The sequence below is a fragment of the Eubalaena glacialis genome, chromosome 10 (genome assembly GCF_028564815.1).
Source record: "Eubalaena glacialis isolate mEubGla1 chromosome 10, mEubGla1.1.hap2.+ XY, whole genome shotgun sequence".
Classification (NCBI taxonomy): Eukaryota; Metazoa; Chordata; class Mammalia; order Artiodactyla; family Balaenidae; genus Eubalaena; species Eubalaena glacialis.
Window position 1 is genome coordinate 110,739,120 of NC_083725.1, and position 21,314 is coordinate 110,760,433.

General features: G+C 37.4%; 1 protein-coding gene across 1 annotated transcript in view; it reads right to left on the reverse strand.

Moving 5' to 3' along the window:
• The window catches only part of LPXN (leupaxin), a 41,071-nt gene extending 19,959 nt beyond the window's left edge, over positions 1–21,112 (reverse strand). The window contains exons 1-4 of the mRNA XM_061201794.1: positions 20,438–21,112; positions 12,961–13,118; positions 7,758–7,804; positions 189–288 (exon numbers count right to left, since the gene is read on the reverse strand). Of these exons, the coding sequence (XP_061057777.1) occupies positions 189–288; positions 7,758–7,804; positions 12,961–13,118; positions 20,438–20,453 (321 nt within the window). The 5' untranslated portion in view covers positions 20,454–21,112. The remainder of the gene's footprint in view (positions 1–188; positions 289–7,757; positions 7,805–12,960; positions 13,119–20,437) is intronic.
• Positions 21,113–21,314: the final 202 nt, after the last annotated feature.

Here is a 21,314-nt window from a genome sequence, read left to right on the forward strand (position 1 = left end):
ATACAACACATTGTAAATCAAGTATACTTCAATTAAAAAAAATACATAGTACAAATTTGAGTTCATCCATTGCATTAAATTTAGTATGGGAAAATGAATAATGTCTTAGAGAGTTTCTCAAGGGGGAATGCAGAGCTGAGTGCACAGAGATGAGACCCTGAAGGCTGTATCACAGCGACTGTGCTCACCTGGGTCTGCATTTCACACAGGTGGGCCATCAGCTCCTCCAACTGCACAGCTGCTGAGGTTTTAGGAGGTGGTGGGGATTCCTTTGGCTCTTGGACCTCACTATAGGGAGAAAACAAAAAGTCACACCAACACATCAAAACTCAAATAAATGTTAGGCCATGCATAAAATACCAGAAAACGCAGTTTTAACTATTAACCCCTTAGATATGACTAAAACTAGAGACAGAGACTATTTTTAAAAAATAGGTACTAAACATCTGAACAAGGTCTCCCTGCCTTTGTCTCCATGTCTCCCTCTGGTCGTCTCAAAAACTGACTATTGTTCTCAAGTGCATGAAGAAAACTGCCGGACCAGTAGCTGGGTGGCCATTCTCCCCCAACAACCAGGAAAAAAGCAGCCTCTGAAAAGAGTTTGAAGACCACGGTCCAATGTGTATTTTTTATTTTAACAGCATTCTTTTTTAAACCATAAAGTATTATATCTTCTTTCAGTTATTGTCAAGTGAAAGACAAAAAATAAATATATAATATATATACTATATATTTATATAATATGTTTAATATATATTTATATAACATATAATAACATTTATATAATATATAAAATACATAAAAATAAATAAATACAGAGAAGACATTGGTCCATGGGCCCCAGAAACAGTAAACAGATTTTTATTCAAATATCTGCATAATCATTAGTAAAATTAATCACGTGTGAGGACACAAAATAGAGTCTAACAAACTCTAAGAAGTAAATCATACAGACCATATTCTGTCTACTCAAATAAAAATAAAGTAATTCTTGGGAGAAAGAAAAAATTAACAATTTTCAAACTATTTAGAAATAGCTATAAAATCACACATGCTCTTCAGAGTTGAAAGCAAAATGTTATTGAAAGGAAAAATATACATAGACTTAGGTGCAATATTGAAAAATAAAAAAGACCAGAAGCAAATGAAACATCCAACTCAAGACTCTCAAAAAATAAAAAATAAAATAATAATTAAACAGAAGGAATAAAAGCATAAATCAATTAAACAGAAAACAAACCAAAAAAACTAACAGCTTTTTGGGAGCGTTGTATAAATTACCAAGTACATAATAAAATATGGAAAAATCGCCCAACAGGTTCAATGAATATCTCAGAAACTTAGTACTAAAACCAAAGACAGAATGGTGTGCATGTGTGTGTGTGTGTGTGTGTGTGTGTGTGTGTGGTAGTGTGCATACCAGTCATCCAAGAATGGTTCAACATTACGAAAAGGATTATTATAATTCACTATACTAACAGAAAAAGAGAAAATCTTTATAAACATATTGAGAAGTACTGAAAAGCAATTGAAAACAAATTTAACCACCATTCCTGTTGTTGAAGATCGAGGAGAAGAAGAAAAATTCCATAACTTGACAAAATATGTCTATAAAAATCTATAACAAGCCTCATATTTAATAGTCAAATACTAAACACATTTCTAATTAAGGGAAGAGGAGGACAAGGCTCCTACTCTCATTGCTAGTCTCCAGTATTATTCCAGAATGCATTAGCAAATGCATTTAAAAGTAAAAATAAGAGATTTATATATTTTAAAGAAAAACGTAAAGCCCTCTCACTCTTTTTAAATATATAATAATATTCCTAGAAAATGACAGATAAATGATATAACAACTATTATAATGAATTTTTAAAAATCAGGATGGCTACTAGATACAAGAATAAAATGAAATAATTAGTGTCTTTCCTATAGACCAGGGGTAATTGATTTGAAAATCCAATGAGGAGAAAAATGTGTTCACAATACCAAGAAAAAAATATATTAAGTATTAAAGAATAAATCTAACAAGAAATGTGTAAGATTTCTATGAAGAAAAATCACTAAAAAGAAGACCCACCTAAATAAAGATGCATAATATGATGTCAGTTTCTCCCAATTAAACTATAAATTCAATATAATCCATACAAAAATTATAATTGAATTATTCAAGTTAATAGGCTGATGCTAAAATTCAATACAAGTGAGAACACTCAAGGCAATTTTGAAGAAAGAAAAAAAAAAAAACAGGGATAACTTGCCCCAGTAGATGCGGTATCCTATAGAGTGATAATAATTTAATTTGTGTGATGTTGGTAAAGAAACAGACAAGTAGAACAAAAGTAGGGTAGACTAGAAAACCCAGAAACAGACTCTGGTACCTATGAGCACTTTGCATATGGTAAACCTGGCATTTCAAATAATCAGAAACAGACTATTAGAATCAAGGTGCATGATAACCTATTTGGAACACAATAAATTTAGATCCCTAACACACTGTACACACACATGTGTTTTAAATGAATTCAAGATATAAATGTTTAAACAAAAATCCTAGAAGAAAATGGAGGATTTTTTAATAATTTGGAGTGATAAAGACTTTCCTAAGAAAGGCATAAAACTCCGAAGTGATGTCAAAAAAGAAAAAATATTGATAAAGATAGTATTAAAAAATTTAACATGAATAAATATTTAAAACATAAACAATATTCAAATATTTAAAAGTTGATTAATCAATAGTAAAAATATAACCCAAAATAAACCTGAGCTAAGGATTTTTTAAAAAGTTTCAGAAAAAGAAATTTGAATGTTTATTACATAAAAATATACTCAATCTCAATCTTTAATATGCAAATTAAATGGTGAGATACCATTTTTTTCCCATGAATCAAAGTTTTGAAAGATTGACAATATGCAGTGTTGGCAAAAGTCAGGGTTATATCTACACAGATACATTTACATATATTATAGGTAGCTATATAAATTATAAAACCCTTTTCAAGGTAGCATCTATCAATATTTCAAATGCATATACCCCTGGATTCAGCAATTTCACTTCTAAGACTCTATCCTACAGAAAAATTGGACATATCTATAAAGATATACATACAAGGACATTCCTTAAAACACAAAAACAGAGTAGTTTTTATGAGCAAATTAAAACTAAATGAAAATATAGTCAAATAAATTATGGTCCACCCATGCTATAGAATAACCCTGCAGCTGCTAAAAAGAATGCTCACATAGAATTTTATGAACTAAGGAAGACTTCTCATTTATATTGTTAACTTAAAAAAGCAAGGCCCAGAACAGTATGAAAAATATCCTTCCATTTATCTAATTTTAAAAGCACAGATACATAAGTATGAATATGCATACACAAAGGTCTGTAAGAAGACACACCTACCGGCACAGTTACCTAAGGAGCTGGTAATTAGGTGGTGGGAGGAAGGACTCTACTGGAGGTGGTCTCATATCTTACCCTGTATATTTCGCATTTCTTTGACTTTTTTTTTTTTTTTTTTTTTGGTGGTGCCAGCGTGGCTTGCGGGATCTTAGTTCCCCAACCAGGGATTGAACCTGGGCCCAGCAGTGAAAGCGCAGATTCCTAATCACTGGACCACCAGGGAAGTCCCTTCTTTAACTTTTTTTAAAGACTATTTTTTTAGGGCAGTTTTAGGTTTACAGCAATATTAAGCAGAAGGTACCTCTCCGACTTTTTATATACGTGAGTTTATAAAATAATTGTGTACATGAAGTTGTATTTTCAAAACAAAGGTCCTCTATACTAGAAAAGAAACAATGATGAAAACAGATGAGGCGGTAGGGGTGGCAGATGGGGCATCAGCAGTACAATTCTCACGTATATCTTAGTTATACACACATGCACACATTCATAAATAACGATTCCATAAACAACCTTCCGTATACTACATTAATACAGTTACAGTGTTGTGAGTCCTACTAAAATTATTTTTAAATATAAAATTAATATGTTAAATGCAGAACATTTTAAAACTGCAGAGGAATACAAAGAAAAAACTAAACCACACATAATCTTCCTTTTGAGAGGCAGTTAATACTCTAGACATGCTGGCTTATATTTTTACACTCTTCTATGATTGTGTATGATTTTAGAACATTTGAATATTACTTTTTTTTCATGTTTTAAAGTTAACATTTTTCCATATCCTTATGCACATCCTTATCTGTCCTTTGCAAACGTAATAGTTAACATTTATTGAGTGTGTACACTACACCAGGCACTCTGTAAAGGGTTTTACACATGTTCTCTTTAAATCCTCATAAAAACCTTAAAGGTAAGTTTTATCACTCCCAGATGAAAAAACTGGGGCCTAGAGAAGTTAAAAACTTTGCTCTACCCAATACAGATGGCAAATAACAGAGTTTGGGCCTGCAGACTGTGAAGCTTGTGTTTTCTATCACTAAATTATCTTTTAAAATGATATATAAAGGCTATATAGTTTTCAAATGCATAATGTGCCATAATTTATGAAATCAATCACTTATTGTTAGATGCCTAGATTGCTTCTGATTTTCACTGTTACAATCAATACTGCTACATAAATATTTGATATTTATTTCCATAGAGTACACTCTGAGAAGTGGAATCACTGGGTTATATAGGTAACTGACTCTGGAATAATGTTTGCAACCAACATTAACCAAGAAGCTTAGCTAACAACCCACCAAACTGTGTGTGTGTGTGACAGAGACACACACACACACAAAGCAATAAATAAAACCAAATATTCTACGTCTTTCACTAAATATATTTTCAAAAATGACAACAAAGTCTTACTACTTTACTTATTTTTATGTATTTATCAGCTAGGGAAAAAGTAGAAGGAAGATGCTTATCTTCCTCTCTTAAGAAAAAAAGACTATCTCTTGGGTACAACATGTCCTGCTACTGACTCAGTTTGAGTATTTAACAAGGAAAATTTAGGAGGAAGTGGATCTCTTCCCTTCTTAAAAGACTTTGTCTTTTAGGTACAACATGGCCTCCTGCCCCACATAAGTTTGGGTTTTTTTTTTTTTTTTTTTTTTTTTGGAGTAGGGGTGTTTAATCTAAGAACAAAAATGGTCAGGTGACTGATTACAAGTGACTGATTTAGTTCTTGGAGGCTTTGAACAAAGTACAGAGGAGCTCTCTCTCACAACTCTTTTCAGTCATAATCCCTTAGTAATTGCTGCCACAGGCATGTGTCTTAGAAATACAAAAGGCAGCAGGACTGGACACACATTCTTCTGCCCTGTGCCCCAGTGTAGAATAAATGTAGTTTCTTATATGGGTCTGTATAATCCTAAAAACCTGTCCATCTCACAGGTGGGGTATACTTGTGCTTATTGAAAGAACTCTTACTGGTTTCTAACTAGACTCCTAGTGCAGTGTATAAAGAGAAATAGATCATTGCCAAAATACCCTAAGAGTAATTGTGTCAACAATATAAACTTCTAAATAAGAAATGAGAGACCTTGAAGAGTTGATGTTTGCATCACTACAGGAAATGTTTGTGAAAAGAGAGAAACCTCAAATCTCCTTTGATTTGTCCCCAGACCTATTGAAGATGATAAAGGCACTTAGCATGCCATCAGCAACAACTTCATTACTCAGAGGTTTTAATAATACAAATACAAGAGATGCGTTTAAAAAAATCCAGACTTCTCAAGTGAGGGGCTTCATTTTTTTCCCCCATTCATTCCTCTGCAATATTTTTATGAAGTCTCCCTCCCTATTCTTACCAAAATTATTTCTCTTCATATAAAAGATACATTTCTAAATACTATCATGTTGTTATATTCACGACTAGTATTTCAAGGTATTGGTACTTTTAAAGTTGAAACTAATGTTTGGTTAATTTAAGCAAGCCAGAGGAAATGGTGGAAACAATGCAGGAATCTTGTTTCTGTGTCTCATGCTCCATCTGTACATGTGAGCCTTGTTGGCTCTGAATTATACCAGCCTCGGGTTTGTATCAGTCCATTACATATTTACTAGGCCACCTGGATTTCATATCACTCTCCCACTCAGATCTACACAATAAGTATCATTCAGTAATGGTTAAGTACATCGATCAAGGTCCACTCAGGAAAATACAAACACTAGGAGTAAGAAGAAGGAATTTAATCCAGAAATTTGATTACACAGGTGATGGGAGAGCTAAGAAGCAAACAGAAAACATTGAGGGAACCCAGAGATTAGCTACAGCAGGAAGCCATGAGGCCAGAGGGACAAAGCAAAGAGGCAAAGTTACCAGAGCCCAGGAGCCCAGGTTAACAGGCATAAACTGGAACCACAGCAGACCTGTTTTTCTCCAGCTGAAGCCATAAAAGTAGATATAACTGCTGACAGAGACACTGTGGAGAGAGAGACTGGGGGAGCAAAGGCCCTAAATTTCCCTGCCTTTCACCCTCCAGTCTCTCCACAGTGCTTCCCATTGGTTGAAACCAGTAAAAGCCTACAGACCCTGGAGCCTGGAAAACCCAACCTGCAGGGTTCAGCTCCCGTGGAGTACAGAGCAGAGCAAGAAAAGAGGGAGAAAGGGGTCTGATGGGAAATAGATCACAGATTTGTACTACAGAGGAGGGGGTGTCAATAAGTTACCATTGGCATGCCATCAACTGATCACAATGCCAGATATACAGGAAAATGGCTGTTGGTTGGGCTGGTTCTCATATTATACGTTCCTGTGTTTATTAGTATTTCCATTAAAGTCTTGGTTTCCTCAATTTAAAAAAAAATCAATATTAACTGAGAGCCTATTGTGTACCAGGTACTGTTTTGTTGTTGTTGTTGTTTTGCTTTGTTTTCATTTTTTTACAAGGGGGAGAGACAGGAAGGCCTAGGAGACACGCCCACCAGGCAGCTTCCTAGAACTGGAATAAGCTGGCATACGTATTAGTAAATTGGCCTCACTCCCATCAAAGTAGAAAGTGCCTTAAAGTGGGGAGTTGTAAAAAGACTTCAAAAGATAGCACAGGTCCTTCCCTTATTTTTACACCGTGTGTGCACTATTGGTTGCAATTCTGAAACCAAATAATATGTGGTGTAGTACCCTTCACCAAGCATGGACCTTTACTATCTACATTTTAAACCCTTTGTTTCCCAGAATGCTGTCTCACTTTTTTTAAAAAATTGCAAGCTGTAACTGAAGAGAGAACAGGAAAAGTGGCCTTTTAATTTTTTTAGACTGTCAATTCTGCTTTGGCCAGAAGAGATAATTTAGTAAGTGGATCTGTTTCAATATGTAACTTTTATTAGAAGGAAATCCCTCCACCACTAAATAAATTTAGAGCAAATATGGAAAGAAGTATATATTCATTAATCTTCCATGGAGACACACTGTTTTAGCGCAGCCCTGATCCTAGGTCTGATTTTGTCGGCATCTTGCTGAAATTTCTTTAGGTGTTTTCTCTTTTGTGAACTGAAGCATGATATCTGAAATGGCTGGGCCAAAACATCTGTGGTGACTTGGACTATTTACACTTTTTCAGGTTGGTAAAGGAAATAGCAGAGCCCACCAGCCTGGACCACCCGTCTAAAAGCCAGGCTCCTTGAGAAACTGCCAAGTCAGCTGGGCAGAAATCCACCTCTGCTCACAGATCATGGAACGAGGGGGAGGGTAGTAGGAATTCTAATAATAAACACCTGCAAAGCAAATTATGGTCCAAACACAGGTGATAACAATTATCTAATAAACTTGATTTTTTTCATATTTAATTTTAAAAAATACCTGTGGACATGGGGCTCCTGGATTTTGGTAGTATACACGAGCTGCACCTAAGACATACAAGTGAAAGAGAAGAAAGAATGAATTTCTGTTGGATGCTGGATAAACAACAAGGTCCTACTGTATAGCACAGAGAACAATATTCAATACCCTGTGATACTAACACACCACTGTAAAGCAATTATACTCCAATAAAGATGTTAAAAAAAATAACCTGTGATAAACCATAATGGAAAAGAATACGAAAAAGAATACATATATATATGTATAACTGAATCACTCTGCTGTACAGCAGAAATTAACACAACATTGTAAATCAACTACACCTCAATAAAATAATTTTTTAAATAAAAAAAAAATGTTGGTACTTATTTATACCCAGAGTTAGAAGATGTTTTTAGCTTCTAAAGGGGACGATAACTAGCCTATCTCTGAAATCTCCTTTCACAAGGCGGAGGAGTACCAGCCATCCCACAGAGAAAGGCCAAATTCTAAGCACAGTAGCTGGCATGTGAACAAATACGGTGTCCCCCTCCCTGCCCTAAAAGCACTGACATAGAGAAGTCATCGTACTCAGAAAAGAACCATAAAACAAACAAAACGAGTCAGAGCAAAGCCCCTTTAACTAGACAGGATGGTGTCTAGGGGAAGACTATAACACAATTAAATTTAACATACCAAAAGAAATAATGAGTGACTCTAAAGGGTAGTTGGCCGGTAGTTTATTTCACGAACAAATATTTACTGAGTGCCTGTCATGTGCCAGGGCTGGGGATGCAGGAGTCAACAAACAAAACAAAACAAAGGAACAGAAATGGTTCCTGAGCCTTACGTTATGGTGGTGAGAAACAGATAATAAATTAATATGTAAAAAAATAATAAAAATTAATGAAGGGTAGGAGATAAGAAATGGGGGAGGGATGGCATTTATAAGTATATTGGTCGGGGAAGGACTCACTGAGAAAGGGGCACTTGGACAAGGGATTATAGGGGGTGAGGGAAGCATGCAGATATCAAGGGTAACATGATCCAGATAGACAGCACCCTGGAGCATCTATGGAACAGATAGGAGGCGAGTGAACCAGTGAGACAGGGGCAAAGAGTACAAGGGGCCAAGTCATACAAATAGGGTGACCGTATAATTCATTATTCAAACTGGGACACCTTTGAGAGTGAAAGAGGGGACTAAAAAATAATTAATATTACATTAATTTTTTAAATATGTATTTATGGACCAAAAATTTTATTTTATTATATTGGTGGACCAATAAACTAATTCTATTCAAAATAAAATTTTCTAGAATATTTTTAAATGACACACAGCTATGAACATGAAAGCAAAAAAACTTTAAACCTTTCATATTGATTATTTAAACATTTAAAAATAGCACAAGTAAGCAATTATTCTTGAGATATAGATATATTTATATATACCTTAATTGGCTACTTAGCCATTGTTGCCTTTAACACTGTGATGTGAAAATTTTTCTGAAAAATGTCTTTCTTTTCAATATGATCTTATTTATTTTTATATTTTTTATAAAATTGCAATCTTCTACAAAGCTTCATTTTATGGTTAGTATATTTGAAATTGTTGACACTGCTTCTCCATAGCCCATAATGGTTTTACCTGAGAAAATACTCTCTCTCCAGGTGCTGATGAACCTATAAGTTCAGAGCAGATTCTGCTAAATGGAAGATATTCTGAATTCTATTTTTTATATTAAAATGTGTAATTATTTCAGCTCCAATATTTTCACATGTGCTGTATTTCTGCCTCCATTCGGCCCACCTTTCTTCAATAATATTTTTACAGGACAGAGCTCTTAAACTGTCTCTATTTGTGATGCCTTTTAACACTTCATCAAATGTAGATACTGCAAAATCACAGGCCTTTACAATTTCATCCCATTCCGGTGGGAATATAAATTTATCCAATTAAAATCAGGAGGTCTGTCAAAGTCAAGATGTTTCCAAAGCACGATTTTCAAGTTAGGTAATTAAACCATTTGAACTCTCATCTTTTGATTTGTTGAATTCCTCCCAGGCTTTTGTAGGGAGAAATCTGAGCTTCTTCCTTTTTGTAAGCTTTGTTTCACATAATTGCAACTTGTTAAAAACTTCAAAAGCTGACTTTTCATGCTACATTCATTGAATAATTTGATTAAATATTTCCAACTGATTTTGCACATAAATGTGGCCTAAATTTAGGCTGCTTTACAAAGTGGTTTTTCAAAGGCTCAGGCTCACAGGCAATGAAGAGAGAAAATACATACAGCCATACTAATATATTTTTACATTCAACAAGAGCTTCTGTCACGAAAGTTTTGTAGATGAGCTATATATATACTCTGATTGTGTACAAATATACATACATATATAATTTGTAAATTTTAACAATTGCAGTTTCTATTTTGATTGGTGGAATACTAAAGCTTATTTGGATGCAGTCATGAATTTTGTGCATATCACAACCAATTCCAAGTACATATCTGCTCCATAGGCTTTTAAGTATGTAAGAACATTGATTTTACCACTATGCTCTGCTCCACCAAAATCTGTATTAGTATTATCACCCCCGCAAAACAACATTTTATCTCCATTGTTGAACTTTTCAACGAAATTTACAATGGCATTAACAATCTCATTTTAGACAAAAGAATGAACTTCTAAATATTTTGCTTTGATTCTTTGAATTGGATGTAAAAATTAAACCATTTTGAAATTAAATTTTCTAATTGAGGTCTCTAATTGATTTAATCTGGTATTATTTGATGGCTTGCAAAGGGAATCAATTAATTAATCATCACCAATTCACTTTACTTACAAGCACAAGAAAACTTGGAATTGAAAATGAGCAAAATTAATTTAGAAGAGTAATTTGATCCAAATGGAAAGGTGTGCTTTTCAATGACATGTAAACATACCTCCTGCAGCTTCACATATTGAATTATCATCTGCTGCCCATTCTTCTTAAATTAGACATTAATTTTTGAAGTAGATCCTGATGCTTCTTCCCCATATTTGTGTCTTGTGGTTTTCAAATGGACAGTGATAATTCTATTCCCCCCACCGTGGATGGTAAATGTTAACAAATACTTAGATTACACATCCATTATCAACTTTATTTTATTATTTTTTTTATGTGGTTGCTCTGGGTCTTAGTTGCGGCAGATGGGCTCCTGAGTTGCAGCATACGAGCTCTTAGTTGCGGCATGCATGTGGGATCTAGTTCCCTGACCAGGGGTCGAACCCAGGCTCCCTGCATTGGGAGTGCAGAGTCTAAACTACTGCACCACCAGGGAAGTCCCATCATCAACTTTCTTGAGACAATTAAACGTGCAGTTTTGGTTTTGGTTTGAGCCAAATGCTGCTGAAAGCGTTTGTTGCAAAATTTTAAAGCATTACCAAATAATAAAACTAACAGTTATAGCTTTAATATACAATTAGTGACAAAACTGATTTAACAAGAACATTTAGATTATACTGTACTCTATGGCAAGAATGCTCAGCCTCTATTTCCTAGACACAACTTGTATGACATTAAGTCACAATTTCCCATATTTCTTTCTGACCCTGAAGAGGCTCCCTGCATCTCACAGACCACCACATGGACCACAGCACAGCATGAGTGGTGCTATACCAAGTGGCCATCAGGGGAAAAAAAACCTCAAGGTTTTTCCTGCCACCACCTAAGACCAGAGGAGTTAACTGCCCCTGACGGCTGTGCTTGAACTCTTAGCTTTAACAGCCAGTACCTCGCATATTATCCTTCAAAGGGAGCTGTCAGTTAGATTTTGTCTTATCAGGATCAGGAAACGAGGGACAAGTGGTCATTAGTCTTTTAGATCCAGCTACAATAAAATAAGAACACTGTTCACTGCATGTGTGTTTTATATGCTACTACATGAGACTGTGAGAGAAGCCAGAAGAACCAAATGGAGGCCTATTAATCCATGCTGGTTTACTTTAATGCAAATACTAATTTTAAAAATTTCACACACAAAAAAATGGAAAATCTGGGGTAAAAGGTAAAGTCAGTAATAGGATGTCAAGAAAATGAGCATAAACCCAGGCTCTTCCAAGGGAACCAAGACGTAGGTCACCCCATAAAGTCAGTGTAAAGACTGTGGCTTTTATTCCAAATGAGATGAGAATTCATCTTGGGGCTCTGAGTAGAAGAATAAGATGATCTGATTTAAGTTTTACAGTTTTATCCTGGCTGCTTTTTGGAGAATAAATTGCAGGGGGGCAGTCAGGATAGGGGATCAGTTAGGAATCTATGGCTATAATCTCACAGTGAGAACAAAGACAATAGCTCCTTACTAGAGAGATAAATGTGTATCCTTAAAACTGTTATGTATGTAGCTGGAAGGAGGAACAGTTAAAAGGGAAACCTACCCATAGGCTCAAATTTCAAGTCTGTGCTACTGGTGATTTCCTTTAGTGTACAAGGATGAATCAGAATATCATAGTTGAGAAACACCAGATATGAAGAGCACCTACTTAATTCCTCTTACACTAATCCATTCTCATCAAGTAACCTTCTAATCATAAAGTAGATGCATGTAGACTTATCCATAGGAAGGGAGTACATATATCAGCAAATACTAGTATCTGTTCTACTTGATAGTTTAAACTCTAACCAGAAATTAATAAATTGGATTTCTGGGGGTTTTTTATACATAATCTTTTATGAGTTTAGTTTGTTTGTGTTGGTTCCCTAGAGCTTCGTCATCTCTGGATATACTAATTGAATTTCCTAATATATTCAGCAGAAAATAAGAGCTGGAAAGTGGTGATCCTAAAAAATCATCCTGAGAAGATCTGGCTGAGCTGCTGCCTGGCCTTGCCCAGGTGATCTCTGGCCTTACTGAGTGCCATTCCAGTCAAACTGCAACATGCATCTCTGATACCCAGATGGTGATATCAGAATATCCCAAGTGAATTAGGGAATACTCTGCCTGTTACCAGGCCCTCAGAAAAAAAAAAAAAAAAAAGTTCTCAAAGGTTTATTCTTCTATGATTTTTCTCCATTCTCCTCTTCTTTCTGAAAACAACCACCTTTAAGTTATCATTGAGTAATTCTTTTCTCTTTCTTGGATATATGATTTTCCTTTTGCATCATTTTATGTAAGATACAATTAATTTTCAGAAATGCACTCAAATATCTATATTCAAGGTACTCCAATAAATGAAAAGTTACCGGAAAGGGACTTGAGTCATCCGGAATGGAAGGGGCATTTGAGGTCTCAGCATGGTTACTCTCCTTTCCGGAATGCTGATCCAGGGGAGGAGAAGCTGTGTTGGAGTATTCATCACTCTCCTGGAGGGTGGAGTATTCCAGTTCCTCCAACAAGGCATCTATATCAAAAGATACAAGGGAATCACTACATAGAATATGTACGTTTTCTGGAACAATTATCCTCTTAAATATCCCCACTGTGCCTCCATTCATCTCCCTCTTCTCTTGGGTCTTAACAGAAGGCTAAATTCAAACATCCTCCCTTACTCCTTATTTGACTTCAAGAATATGGTCTATTCTACCAGGAGATGTTTAATGCCCTCTGCATACTGTATCCTGCTTCTTATTTCCTATGGTTGCATTCAATTTCATAGTCTTATTCTACAATTTGACTTTTTATATTGCAGCATATTCATTTTTATCATTTATTTAGAGTGGATCACCCACCAAGATCTCCAATTAGAAAAAGGTAAATGCTACATATTTTTTCCCATCAGGAAAATATAAGCAATTATATTACAGTTTTCCAAAACATACCAATACAGTAAAACTTATTCTTAATCCTGATAATTTTTTTTCTTATATCCCCAGCACATAACAAAATTCTCAAAGCAAAGTATAAGTATTCTGCCATTTAAGGTGTGGGGAGAAAAAGGGATTGGAGGGGAAACAGATGTTGCAAAGTCAAGCAAGATGCTGCAATCCAAACAGCTGAGATTTGTTTCTCTTGTAGTTTTCTTGGGAAAAACCAATGGACTTTAATGTATGAGTATTACACTGTCACCTTTCTGTTTTGAGGAGATTAATGTTAATAATAAAATTAACACAGGACAGGCATTGTGCTCAGGAGTTTCTATACTTCTTATATATTTAATTATATATTTATATATTTAGTCATCCTAATGCTTTGAGGCAAGTGATAGCATTGTCCTTATTTTGTAGATTAAGAAAGAGACAAATACCTTGTTTAAGGTCACACTGCTACTGAGTGCAGAACCTGGCTGATCCTGGGCTATTTGATCCCTGGCCCCTGCAAGTCAGAAATTCCAGACCCCATTCCCATGTGGATTCTCTGGATCATCTTGGCATGACACTTTCTTTTCTGAAGCTGTTTTCCTCATCTACGTAATAAAGCAATTGTATCACAACAGTATTTTTTTAAATTGCGGATCGAGACCCACTAGTAGATCTCCAGTGGACTTCTTACCACAGATTGTAGTTTTTCAACTTTGCAAAACACTGGATTATATTATTTCTAAGGATCTGCTTAGCTCTAAAGTCTTCAGATGAGGAAAATGAAATGTACAGGTCATTAAAAAAAGATTTCAATTTATTTCAGATATTCGGGGATGGGTATTTCTTAATGGCATAAGAAAAGATCTAAACATTTCTTACAAATGAAATCCTCTACAGATCTTTCTCAAGAATCCAGCTCACAAATATAATGAATTTTATGCACCATTTTAGAGATAAGCAAACTGAGCTAAACTCTTCAGGGCAAATGATCCTTCAACAAATAAACTGTAATGGAAAAGAAGAGATAGAGGGGGAACCAATAGGTTAAAAGAGACATAAGAGACTTACAACTGATTTCAATGTATGACTCTTAAATAAACAAGCAAAAACCAAACAAACAAAGAAAGAAACAATTAGTAATACTGAACAGTGACTGAAAATTCAATAAGTAGTAAGTACTGTTAACTTCTTTTAGTTGTGATAGGATATTTGATAATATTAAGTAATTTCTGTTAATATTTTAGGTGTGATAATGGTATTTCATGACATTAAGAAATTACTATTAAGGATATTATGGATATGATAATGGTATTATGGTTTTTTGTATAAATGTATATATATATTTATGCTGAAATATTTACATATGAAATGATACAATGTGTGAAATCACTTTAAAATAATCTAGGAATGGAAGGAATGGGTGGATGTATACATGAAATTAGATTAACCAAGAGTTGATAATTGTTTAAGGTGATTGATGGGTACATCAGATTTCTTTAACTATTTTCTTTCCTTTTGTAAATTTTAAAATTCTCTATAATAAAAGGTTTTTAAAAAGAAGAGGAAAGAAAAGAAAAAGTAAGGTAGAAATAGAAAGTAAAACTTTTTCTCTCAGGACTTTACTAGCCAAACTGAATGCCAAATCTCTGAGTTCCAAATTTTTATTCTATAGCCCTCTATTAAGATATAGCTTCTTTCTTTTCTATTTCCTAAGCTTTGCTCCAAACAGAAGTCATGGTTCCTCTTGGATTCAAAATAAAAAGTCGGGACTTCCCTGGTGGCGCAGCAGATAAGAATCTGCCTGCCAATGCAGGGGACATGGGTTCAATCCCTAGTCCAGGAAGATCCCACAGGCTGCGGAGCAACTAAGCCTGTGCACCACAACTACTGAGCCTGGGTGCCTAGAGCCCACGCACCGCAACTAAGAGTAGCCCCCGCTGGCCACAACTAGAGAAAGCCCGAGCACAGCAACAAAGACCCAACGCAGCCAAAAATAAATAAAATTAAATCTTTAAAAAAAAAAAAGGCATTTACAATAAAGATGAGGGGAGAGGGAAGACCCTCTACAAGAGAAGCAAACCATACCACTAAGAGTAGAAGGTTACCCTTAGAAGCGCCAGCTAACCAGAGTTACTAAAACTCCTTTCTGGGTCATGAGTTAACAGGCCTTTCTCTTCCTGTTTCCTATGAGTGTACACATCACCAACACCCCGAGATTCTCTCCCTTTTGGCCAGATGCTGTAATTTGAAGATGACTAATTTCAGCATGACAAATACGGGATTACTGGTGCAGGGTGGGGGGCATCAGACTGAACACTCTGCAGTCCATTTTCATAGCGCCTCGTCTGTGGAAATCAAACAGTGTCAACATTCACAGCAAGGGAAGTAAGTGAGGTGTCTTGAGGGTCTCACTAGACTGTAATGACTTCATTCCGAGCCAGAGTCTGCTCCCGGTTCCCCTTTATCTAGCATCCCCATGTAATGAGGGTTTAGGTAAGACTTTCTGGGTGGATATAAACTACCAACCTTGGGGGCAGTACTGCAGAGAGGAAATATTGGCCCACCTGGGCTGACTTGTCCTCCACGCTATTTCTCCACATTGGAGAAGAAACACCCACCCTAAGTCTTTTGGGTAGTTATTGAGGTGATGACAATTTGAAGAAGCGATTGAGGTGTAGCTATTAACAGCCTAATGAGGTTTAGCCACCTGGATAACATACATGAATGTTACCTTCCAGGCCACTTGGTACTTTCCACATTCCTGGACCAAATTTCTCTACCATTCATCCTGCTGAGGAAATGCAAAACTGCGCAAATCTACTTTTTAAAAAAATTTTAAATTATCTGGGTTATCCTATTGGCTGGAACACCAGAGCCAACAAACAGCTAAAATAGGAGAACACCTTGTCACTTAATCGGTTTTGGTGTCAGATGCTCCTATGAGTGACATTGAACAAGTTATTTTGTTTTTCTTAGTTTTCTCATTTGAAAAAAACAGTGGATAATACCTATTTCAGAAGGTTGCTTGGAACACTAAAATGATTAACATATGTACAAATGTAGCTTAAGTCACTGAATAAGCATTACTTCCCTTGCCGATTACCTACATTAAAGCCATGAGGTATCCCTAAAATAAAAAAGCAGAACTGGACTCTGAAGGAACTCATGCAGAAATGTGAACTTCCCCAAACTTCACACAGGATAAGAACTGGGAGTCCACCCCAAATCCAAAATATATTCTACTCCAACTATCAAAATAGACTTTATTTCCAAAACAGTTCAATATTTATTAAACATTAAATACTCTTCTCCTTTTCATTAACATCTCTTCCCTCCTGTAATTTGCCTTCCTTCCTTCCTCTACTCCTCCAGCTCTCAAAATACATTTCTTTAAAAAGACAACATGCAAGATGTTTTTTGTTGTTGTCATTTGCACTTTTGACATACCCCAAACATACAAAAACCCAGGACACTGTGTAATTATGCAGCTTGAACATTGGGTAAAGGTGACTCAGTGTTAGTTAGGATGACAGCAACAAAAGTTGGCAAAAGATATGGAATGAGTCCCAAGAATGACAGACCTTACATTACTCCAGAGGTTTGAAATCAGGGATCTCTCTGAGCAGTGTGGCCAATGGCTTCACTGCTGGTTTCAACTGCTTTGGAGTGGAAGGAGGTATCATACTTGCAGGCCATGGTAATCTGTTCCTTCAGAATTGCTCTCAATAAAAAGCTTAGCAATGAAAGCACTGGAGTAATAGTGCTGTCTTATTTAATACTAAACCATGGAACAAATGAAACCGCTCTGGCCTTTCTCCAACCTTTGCGAATCCCTCATTCTTGTACTTCTATTCCATTTCTTCTCATAACACCCTTTAACCCCCCCCCTTTTTCTTTTTTTTCCCCCCAAATCACATCTCTGAACTTGCCAACTCTGTGATCACTCTAAGATCTCCAGCAGCCCCCAAGAGGCAAAATGCTCATAATAAAATGACAATTTCAATCACGATTCAGTCCAAAAGTATTTGTGCAGTTTACTCTGTGGTTAGCACCAAATTCTCTGCCTATTGTGCCTCTGCAAACAGCAAACCCCTGGTTCCCCAAAATAACATAGTTCCTCATGCTTCACTCTTGGTTGGCCTGAGGTCAGGAAAGAAGTGAAAATAAAATCTTCCAACACTATCCTCCATCTGGCTAGAAGTATACCCCACCACACATGCAGATGGCAGCCAAGCCTTCATTCCCTCAGAGTTTTTCCTCCAAGAAGATCTTCACTCACCCAACTCTTCCATTGTCACACACCCAAGATGCTCTGGTACCACAAGTTGTGAGGAACTGTTTTGGCATGTGTTGAAGAAGAGGACCGCAAAGGAACTGAATGAGCCAGCGTGAAGCAGCCTCTATAACCCTTTTTGGTTCCTGTATTTGCTTAGCACTTCCTCTCTTTTGATTTGGTGAGTTTCTTTCTTTTTTTTTTTTTTTTTTTCTTTTTTGTAGGTCAGAGTTTTAAAAAATGAGCCTGACATAAAAGGTGAGTAATTGGATTTGAGTTCTGGCTGTGCATTGGCCAGGGTGATAAAGAATCAAAAATAATTTTGAAAAATTTGAGAACCTACTATGTGCCTGGATTCATCTTGAATTCATGGGAATGGCAGATTTGCACTTGTGTTTTTGCCCAGTGTGGGTATCCTGCTGTAACTGTGCATGATGGAATCTGATTTTTTTTTCCCCTGAGGGACCACGGAAGCATAATCTCCTTCATAAAATTTCCATCAGAGTTAACTAGCACCCAATTCATTTTGCTTAATTATCCAGAAATTGTGCTTACCTGGTTTTCTGAATAGATCATAAACCCATTAAAGGCAGGAAAAAAAAGAGATACAAATGAACTTATTTATAAAATAGAAGCAGACTCATAGACTTAGAGAACAGAATTTATGGTTACCAGAGGGGAAGTGGCGGGGGGAGGGATAGTTAGGGAGTGTGGGATGGACACACTGCTATATTTAAAATGGATAACCAACAAGGACCTACTGTACAGCACAGGGAGCTCTGCTCAGTATTCTGTAACAACCTAATTGGGAAAAGAATTTGAAAAAGAATAGATACATGTATATGTATAACTGAATCACTTTGTTACATACCTGAAACTAATACAACATTGTTAATCAACTATACTCCAATATAAAATAAAAAGATTAAAAAAAAAAAGGCAGAACAGGATTCTCAGGACCAGGTTCACATTTGGATTCTCAGGGCCAAGTTTATTTCAGTGGTTCAAAATGCAGACAACTATAGGGGTCATGAAGAATGAAACCGGAAGATTTAAGACACCAGGTTCTAAGCTGCAGACATCTCAATTAAGCACAATTCCTGCCTAGTTATATTGTCTTAGTTTCTCTAAAAAGTGACACTGAGGTTAACTTTCACTTTTTTTTTTTACCACTGTGATTTTATTCACCTTGAATAAAATAAAACAATTACAAAAGGCCTACTATGAGAAGGCAGTACATAAAGAACTAAAATTACGGTCCTGTGAAACAGATATTATCCCCATTTTTACCAGTGGTGAAGTAGATACAAGGAATAGAAACTTGCTAAAGATAATATAATTAGTAGGTGGCTTTGCTACTTACTATAACAGATTTAACTTCAAAGCCTGTAATCTTTCCTCTACAACACAGTGGTCTTTTTAAGGTTAATCTAAAGGAATCATTCATTCTCCATTCCATTGTGACTCTAAGACTTAAAAAAAATTTTTTTTAATGTAAAGGAGATCCCACCTCTGCATTACTTTGAGCAGCCATTGGATGTCAGTGCCATTCTAAAAGTCTGCTCACTACAAACATAGGTTTGAAAAATTCCCATCCAAACTATGCTAAACAGTTTTTACAACTGAAATGCCATTACCCGCATGAAAGTGCAAAACACTCAACAAAGAATATGAACATTTGCCCAATCTGAAGTGGTAACTGAACCAAAATACTGGAAGGAAAAATGCTCTTCAGCATTTGGCTTGCAGATATTGGACTCCATCTGCAGTTTAACTAAATGATTAATGTGAAATTTAGAACTGGATTCCGAGATCTTGTTTCCATTCACTTACGTTGGAGATTTTTAACCCCGGATGCTTTAGTTTCCAGGGGTAAGAACTGTTCCTGCAAATCGCTCCTTGATTATAATTGATGAAAGGAAAAAAGGAAGCAACGCAAAAGCTCACAGCCATCACCAAATGCAACTTGGAGATAAGCAAACGGAAACTCCCGTTTGATGCGTTAGGGCAATTTAGTTTCACATGCTAGCGGAGAGAAAAGTAAATTCTGACAAAGCTGCTATTCTGACCATGCTTCCTGTGTAGCAGAAACATTTAAAAACCGCAGAAGCAGATGGTTTCAGGGTGGGGAGTGTGAGGGAGGCCTTCAGTTTTCCGGGTAGGTCACGCTAACAACCCTTCACCTCCCTTCCAGCCCAGGGACCACAGCCAAGATACCAGTTCCTCGACCCCGACAACATCTAGTAAAAAAGCAATTCTACAATTATTTCTACAAACTTTTATTAAGAATCAAATGAGTGGTAGGAATTGTGCTAGCCCCCCTAGGATCCAACGGAACCAGATTCAATCCCTGGCCTCCAGACGCTCACAGGTTAGTGGGTCAGACACAGAAGACGGATATTGCAGATATAAACGCTAACCGGTCCCAGATGAGGTGCCACCTAACCAGACAAAGGTGAGGGCTATTACGTGTCCACCCTACAAATGGTTCGCCAACACCAAGTACGAAACTACGGAAAACCCTGCCAGACAAATCCCACCAGCTACTGGGCCCACAATTGTGGCCAGATCTGCGCAGGCGTTGAGGCCTAACCCGGAAACACTGCCTCCCCGGAAGAGTAAATTCGAAATGCGGAAAGAGTAAACTACCTTTCCCATCGCGCATTAGTCAAACACTCCCAGCATCCTCTCCGCCTCTGGCTTCGTATCTATTTTCCTAAGGCGTAGGATAAGTTGAACTTCATTTCCCAGGATGCCCCTGGGCAAGTTAACCACGCTCATGCGCCAAAAGGCGGGTCCTCCTTGCCCTCACGACCCCGCCTCTGTCCTACCGCCGCCATTTTTTCAGAGACTTTCATCCGGCAGCCGACGGGGCTTTTTTTCTTAAAGGAGAAGCGACAGCTCAAAAAAATTTCCCCCTTCTCCCCGCAAGACCTGGCGGCGCTGGGGACAGAAAGGCTACAGACAGGAAAGTGGGATCGGGGTGGGGGCAGAAAAACGCCGAGGCTACTTCCGCGGCTTAAGGAAGAAGGATAGAAAGAGCCCTTGTGGCATTAGCGGCTCCTTAGGGAGGCAGGTGCGCGCGCAGCCATTCCAGGGTGCGCGCGAGGCGGGGAAAGAGGTGCGTTTTTTTCCCACCAACCTCCTCGCGAGACCTGCCCCTCCCACTGCCCTTAGCGCGCGTTGAGCTCCGGAGGTGGGGGAGAAAGGTCACTTTGGCATTGTCGCGAGACGCAGCCGTTTAACGGTGAGAACGGGTGCGCGGGGAAGAAAACCTCGCGCGCTCCCTTGGAGCCGTTTCCTGATTGGTTGAAGGGAGGGGTGGGGGAGGGAACCGGTACGCCGCTGCGTGAGAGACCGCGGGGGGCGGGGCGAAGAAGCCGTTCCTCCTCTCCGATTGGTCCGTTGAGCGTCTGTGGCGGGCGCGCGCGCGCGCCGCCTGCGGTAGAAGGCCTTGAGTGGCAGGGGGTGGGGGGGGCGCCCTCGGAGCCGGGCGGAGGGGAGGGGGGAACGAGGAGCGCCGAGT